Source organism: Microchirus variegatus (assembly GCF_963457635.1).
Source record: "Microchirus variegatus genome assembly, chromosome: 3".
In the NCBI taxonomy this organism is placed as follows: Eukaryota; Metazoa; Chordata; class Actinopteri; order Pleuronectiformes; family Soleidae; genus Microchirus; species Microchirus variegatus.
The window spans coordinates 290,001-297,500 of NC_139804.1; the positions used below are offsets into that span (position 1 = coordinate 290,001).

Genomic DNA, 7,500 nt, shown 5'->3' on the forward strand with positions numbered 1-7,500 from the left:
GGTCAGAGTGTAACCGTGTTGGACCACAGGTTCTCCATCAGGACCGTCCCAGCAGTCCACTACAGACACAGAGAGACAGGTGTCTGTGAGCATGTCTGTGGACATGTGTCCATGTGTCTGTGTCCATGTGTCCATGTGTCCATATGTCTGTGAGCATGTGTCTGTGAACATATGTCTGTGAGCATGTCTGTGTCCATGTGTCCATGTGTCCATGTGTCCATGTGTCTGTGTCCATGTGTCTGTGTCCATGTGTCCATGTGTCTGTGTCCATGTGTCTGTGTCCATGTGTCCATGTGTCCATGTGTCATTGTGTCTGTGTCCATGTGTCTGTGTCCATGTGTCCATATGTCCATGTGTCCATGTGTCCATGTGTCTGTGTCCATGTGTCCATGTGTCATTGTGTCTGTGTCCATGTGTCTGTGTCCATGTGTCCATGTGTCCATATGTCCATGTGTCCATGTGTCATTGTGTCTGTGTCCATGTGTCTGTGTCCATGTGTCCGTGTCCGTGTCCATATGTCCATGTGTCCATGTGTCCATGTGTCCATGTGTCCATGTGTCATTGTGTCCATGTGTCCATATGTCCATGTGTCCATATGTCCGTGTGTCCATGTGTCCATGTGTCCATGTGTCTGTGTCCATGTGTCCATGTGTCCATGTGTCCATGTGTCCATGTGTCCATGTGTCCATATGTCCATATGTCCGTGTGTCCATGTGTCATTGTGTCCATGTGTCCATATGTCCATGTGTCCATATGTCCGTGTGTCCATGTGTCCATGTGTCCATGTGTCTGTGTCCATGTGTCCATGTGTCCATATGTCCATATGTCCATATGTCCGTGTGTCCATGTGTCATTGTGTCTGTGTCATTGTGTCTGTGTCCATGTGTCCATGTGTCCATGTGTCCATGTGTCCATGTGTCCATATGTCCATGTGTCCATGTGTCCATATGTCCATGTGTCCATGTGTCCATATGTCCATGTGTCCATATGTCCGTGTGTCCATGTGTCCATGTGTCCATGTGTCTGTGTCCATGTGTCCATGTGTCCATGTGTCCATGTGTCCATGTGTCTGTGTCCATGTGTCCATGTGTCCATGTGTCCATGTGTCCATGTGTCCTCACCCTCCACACAGCGACAGCCTGCCTGCAGCACCCATGCGTACATGTCAGTCTTAGAGTGAGACAACAGCTGATCTCCGGTCAGATACGTGTTGTGAGACGAGGCGATGAAGTAGTTAGAGAGAGGTTGATCCATGTCCTGGTTCAGCTGGTGATGGAGAGGGTTGAAGACGTCACAGGAGGGACTGCGCATCAGACTGGTGAAGCCTGAGGAGACATCAGGGATCATCAAATCATGATCACGTGATCGTCAAATCACCATCACGTGATCGTCAAATCACCATCTTCACGATCACATCCTTCACACTTCAGATCAGTGGGCGTGTCCTCAGCTGATTTATAAAAGACTTCTCATTTAACACATTTGAGTTTGTTGTTAATAATAAAATAATAAAATACTTAGAACAAACGAGTTCATCAAACATTAAATCAGCTGTTTTATGTTGTTGTTTAGTCTGTGATTAAAATGTGGTGATGAACGATGATTTATTGTTTCTATTTTGGTTTCTTAGTTTTTAGATTATTAATAATAATAATAATAATAATAATAATAATAATAATAAAAGAGTGACATTTTACCTTCGATGCCTAAAACTCCTCTTTGTTTGTTTTCGTCAGAAACTTCAAACTTGTCGATGATTTCTGCGACAAACTCTGGTGAGACGTCGATCATCTGCAGAGGAAACATTTGAACTGTCACGACCTTTGACCTTTGACCTTTGACCTTTGACGACCTTTACTTCACTCATGTGCTCAGTGACTCCTGTGACCTCTGACCTTCTGCTCGTTACGCAGGAAGTTGGCGAGCTCGTCGGCCGTCAGGTGGTCCTTCCTGTCGCTGCTCGCCATCATCAACAGGAAGAGGTCGCGTCTGAGCGACATCATCTTATAGAAGACGGAGAACTCCTCGTACGTTAGCGTCCCCTGCTGGTCGTCCGTGTCGGCCTCCTGAGTGGACACAAAAACAGGATGTTGAGCTGTCTGCAAAATAATGTGCCGTCATCTATATACAGACTGACTGACTGCCAAATAATGAGCCATTCTATACATCCACCAACACACTCACTGCCAGATAATGAGCGATTCTAAACATCCATGAAGAGACTACCTGCAAAATAATGGGCTATTATCTATATACACACTGACTGCCAGATAACGAGCTGTTATCTACGTCCACTAACAGATGCTCTGCCAAATACTGAGATCATCGTCTTCATTTGGATGAAAATGTGGATTTGACTTTTAATTTGGATTAGATTTGACTTCCTGTTCTGTGTGTGTCTGTTTGTGTGTCTGTGTGTGTGTGTGTGTCTGTGTGTGTGTGTGTGTCTGTGTGTGTCTGTTTGTGTGTCTGTTTGTGTGTCTGTTTGTGTGTCTGTGTGTGTGTGTGTGTCTGTGTGCCTGTGTGTGTCTGTGTGTGTCTGTTTGTGTGTCTGTGTGTGTGTCTGTTGTGTGTCTGTTTGTGTGTCTGTTGTGTGCGTCTGTTGTGTGTCTGTTGTGTGTCTGTTGTGTCTGTCTGTGTGTCTGTTTGTGTGTCTGTTGTGTGTCTGTTTGTGTGTCTGTTGTGTGTCTGTTTGTGTGTGTCTGTTGTGTGTCTGTGTGTTTATGTGTGCCTGTCTGTGTGTGTGTGTGTCTGTTCTGTGTCTGTGTTTGTGTGTCTGTTTGTGTGTCTGTCTGTTTGTGTGTGTGGTTGTGTGTCTGTTGTGTGTCTGTTGTGTGTCTGTTTGTGTATGTTGTGTGTCTGTTGTGTGTCTGTTGTGTGTCTGTTGTGTGTCACTGACCTGAAACATCTGCTTGACTTTCCTTCGAGGCAGGTTAACGTTGAGTTTGTGCAGTAGTTGGTAAATTTCCTCGATGTTCAGGAGACCGTCACCGTTTTTATCGGCTTCTTCAAACGTTTGTTTCATCCACGTCACAAACAAATGTTAAAGAAAAAACCAACACGTGTGCGTTCAAATATGTTTGTATAGATCTAATGATTGTTAACATGAGGATATTGGTTGTGCGTTCGCTGACGTTTGGCCAGCGAGTCCTCGTCACTGATGCCGGCCATCAGGAACTGAAGACCTGTGATCCAGGTCCTGGCCTCGTCTGCGTTGGTCGTCACCAGGTCCAGAGACTCCATGTGGTTTCCATGATACACAGTGAAGCAACAGCTGGGGTCAAAGGTCACGTCTGTGTGACGGTGGAACACATCTGACTGTACTCCTTCTGTCACTTTGTACAGAGAGTCGATGGCGACTGAGGAGGAGGAGGAAGAGGAAGAGGAGGAGGTGTTTGTTAGGGTAAGACATTCAAATGTATAACAAAAACAATAATAACAACAATAACAACAACAATATTAACAATAACAACAGTCGTCTTCTTACTCTTTGCTTTCTCGCTCTTTCGTGACGGTTTCCATCGAAGACAAGAACGATGTTCGTCCAGAAAGAAGAGTCTGACCAGAGCTTTAGATCCTGTCTTCAGCTTCACCATCTGTGTCCCTGACTGCATCACACTCATGCAGCGCTCCACTGCACACACACACACACACACACACACACACACACACACAGAGGACAGGTGTCTCACTTTGTCTTTTCTCAGGAAGACGTGAAGAAGAGTGAGGATGAGTGTGAGGAAGCAGCTGAGAGACAAACAGAGACGAGTCTGTGTGGAAACACTGAGCTGCTGTTGACTGAGGACACTGAGGACACTGAGGACAACTGAGAGACTGTGATGAGACACTGAGACAGAGACAGTGTCTCAGTGTCTCATCACAGAGAATCTCCTGTAGAACAGAAGTTCTAATGAAGGCTGTTTTTTTAATGAAGCCCTGAAGGTTCTAAACAAACAGTTCAGTCACTGCTGAGAACGCTGTGTTTTATTGTAATCTCAGGCTCAGAGAGATCTCTGAAAAAACCTGGTCCGGTTACGTAAACAGCGGTTCTTCTGAACAGCAGATCGTCCTGCTCCGGGCACTAGTCCGGGCACATCGGGTTGCGTACATTAAACCGCAGAAGAAGAATAACGTCCGTTGTGGAGGTGTTTCACGAGCAACAGTGTCTTCTGACTCTGGGTCTGACTCTGGGTCAAAGGTCGTCAAAGGGACTGAGGCGGGGAGTCGTGAAGAAGCTATTTTTAAACACTGTTAAAACAATGTTTTGATAATGAGGAGCAGTGCATCCACCGTTCCAGAGGGGGGCGCTGTGCTTCTGAAAGTGGGTGTGCTGATTATGTCACTTCCAGGTATCGGCCAATCACAACACAGTCTGTCTTCTGAGAGTTAGATTTATGTCTGAAATATCACGGCTGACCAGAGCTTCACTGAGGAGAGATTTAGATTTTGAGGTTTTTGAGATTAAAAACAAGTGAATGTAACTCATATATGTGCCATAGAGCCACTCTATGGACGCTTTAAACATTATAATGATGATGTCACTGTTCAGGGTCACCTGTGGTCAGCAGGGGGCGCTCAAGCATCAGTGATCAGTGTGTAAAATAATATGACGTTATTACAAGAAGAATATTTGTGTGTTTGTTCAGATTTAGAAATAATTTCTCAAAGTAAGCAGAGAGTGAGTGCACCACCAGTTTGTGTCAGCAGGGGGCGCTCTCTGGTGATGATTTATCATTGTTTGTTTGTGAGGGAAGAGAAGTTTCAGCCTAAACTCCCTCTCATTTATTTGATGACTTTATTTGGTTTTGTTTCATTCATTCAGACGGAGTTTTATAATTCAAACACACACAGGTTTCTCAGGTAGTACCTGTGTGTGCCAGAGGGGGCGCTCTCTGCTATCAGATAATAGATAATAATCCTTTATGACATTTAGAACCAGAATAGACAGATTAACTTGTGTTTCACGTTCACAGTTTCTACAGATTAACACATTTAATCTGATGTGAACTGCAGAGGATTGTGTGTGTGACGATCACATGATCATGTTATCATGATTCATATCGAGGTCACATGACGATCACGTGACCGTGAGCCTGGTGTTAGCATCGTTTAGCCATGAAAGGCGGAGCTTATCCAGGAAAACAGTTATAGAGATCAAAGTATCCAAAGTGATGAAATAAAAGAGAACGTATGACATCATAATCTCACACACACACACACACACACACACACACACACACACACACACACACACACACACACACACACACACACACACACACACACACACACACTCCCCTGACGTGTTCAAACCAAAATGAACAGTTGTGCAAATTCAGTCCAAGTTTCCAGTTGTCCTTGAACTCATCACACGTCTTACGTTACGTTGTTTCAAGCACAAGCTAGCATCAATATTTACATTCAGAGAGCAATCGCAAATGGCTGAAGAAGCATTATATACACACATATATATATATATATACATATACATATATATATATATACACAGAGTGTGTGTGTGTGTGTGTGTACACTCGTCTATAAATATCCTCATGTTTGTCATGTGATCAGTAAAAAATCTGCACAGCAACAAATCAATGATTTCATGATCAAAGCTCGACAATAAAAACTGTTTTGCACACACACACACACACACGCACACACACACACGCACACACACACAGAGAAGGCGAGGTTTTAAGGCAAATGAAGGAGAGAATAATGTTTGATATTATGGAGATGAAAGAAAAGATGAAAGAAAAGATGAAAGAAAATCATCTCTGCTCATTAAGTTTCTCCAAAGTCACAAACAAACATGAGACAACAACTGTGTGTGTGTGTGTGTCTGTCTGTCTGTCTGTGTGTGTATGTGTGTGTATGTGCGTGTGTGTGTGTGTTACAGTGTGTGTTACAGTCTGTGTGTGTGTGTTACTATTTAAAATAGATTTTTTTATACACCACGGATTTTTCTACCAGGGAACAAGAGCGTTGCTCCCTCATGTCATCAGCGCTTGTTCAGGTGCCGATTGAAACCCAGGTCACATTATAAAGTGCGTGATTATTACAGTTACATTGTTCTTGTCAATAAAGATGTTATATTTAGGGATGCAGCGATAATTCAGTGGTGGAAACACAGCTACAACACGGTGGAACAGCAACTGTTAAATGCTGGAAAGTCTCTGCGCTAAAGTGAAACTTGCTGCATACAGAGCAGATTATGAACTCTCCCAACATTCACTTCACAGCAGAGAACATTGTCTCTCTTTGAGCAGTTAACTAAAGACATCAGCTCATCTGATGCATCCGTTATTCCCTTAATTACAGCGTTAAAGCGTCTTCTACACAAAGATTAAGACCATGGAGTAAAAACGATGAAAAGTGCGAGTCTGTATATACTCAGATCACCTGCACTTCATCACGACTGTACTCCATCCTCGTCATAAAGATCATTATTTTTATGTGGGGATAAAACACGTAGAGAAATGATCCAGTCTGCTTTAGATATGAAATGAGCGCTTGGAGACGCAGGAGAGGGAGAAGAGAACAGGGGCGTGCACAGAAATAAAAGGGCCGTTTGTCTGCACAGATGAGGCAGATGAGGGGGCTCTACCACTTTTATATTTATGTTGATTTATTTTACTTTTAAATGTAACCATTGCATGGCTTGTTTTAAGATTCACCGGCCAATTACTTAATATTTAACTTAAGTGAAAAAAAATTGAGTGAAAAAGAGTGTCTTTTTGTAAGACTCTATAGTTGGTGTTTAAGTATTGTTAATAAATGTCTTACAATAAAACATAATAGAATTAAACATTTCCTGTGAACTTTTTTTTTTTTTTACAAAAACGCCGTGGGTCTGAGAGGAACCTCCGGGCTTAGCAGGTTTTCTGGGGGAAACCTGCTGTTACTGTCACTGTTACTGTCACTGTTACTGCTGCTGTTACTGCTGTTACTGCTGCAGTGCTGCTACTACATTATAGGACATGTCAGGTCATCTCATTTGTCTCAACGTTGAAATGGACAGCAGGTAGGAGACATACAGAACCACAGCACCGTCCATCTCACGTCCATCTCACATCCATCTCACGTCCATCTCACATCCATCTCACGTCCATCTCACGTCCATCACACCGTCCATCTCACGTCCATCTCACATCCATCTCACGTCCATCTCACGTCCATCACACCGTCCATCTCACGTCCATCTCACGTCCATCTCACCCCATCTCACGTCCATCTCACATCCATCTCACGTCCATCTCACGTCCATCACACCGTCCATCTCACGTCCATCTCACGTCCATCTCACCCCATCTCACGTCCATCTCACATCCATCTCACGTCCATCTCACATCCATCTCACGTCCATCACACCGTCCATCACACCGTCCATCTCACATCCATCTCACCGTCCATCTTTGTCATATAAACTCATTCAACACACTCTAGCTTACAGAGAGATTCAGCGCCACCTATGGAGGCGGAGTCACACAGACAATA

General features: G+C 43.9%; 1 protein-coding gene across 1 annotated transcript in view; it reads right to left on the bottom strand.

The window, feature by feature from the left end:
- plch1 (phospholipase C, eta 1) overlaps positions 1 to 3,634 on the bottom strand; it is a gene marked incomplete at its 3' end in the record, with an annotated part of 27,957 nt that extends 24,323 nt beyond the window's left edge. Inside the window, exons 1-7 of the mRNA XM_083886369.1 lie at positions 3,488 to 3,634; positions 3,116 to 3,359; positions 2,900 to 3,029; positions 1,896 to 2,066; positions 1,698 to 1,791; positions 1,122 to 1,325; positions 1 to 59 (exon numbers count right to left, since the gene is read on the bottom strand). The exon at positions 1 to 59 is cut by the window's left edge and continues 62 nt beyond it. Coding sequence (XP_083742495.1) covers positions 1 to 59; positions 1,122 to 1,325; positions 1,698 to 1,791; positions 1,896 to 2,066; positions 2,900 to 3,029; positions 3,116 to 3,359; positions 3,488 to 3,623 — 1,038 coding nt within the window. The 5' untranslated portion in view covers positions 3,624 to 3,634. The remainder of the gene's footprint in view (positions 60 to 1,121; positions 1,326 to 1,697; positions 1,792 to 1,895; positions 2,067 to 2,899; positions 3,030 to 3,115; positions 3,360 to 3,487) is intronic.
- Between the last annotated feature and the right edge of the window lie 3,866 nt (positions 3,635 to 7,500).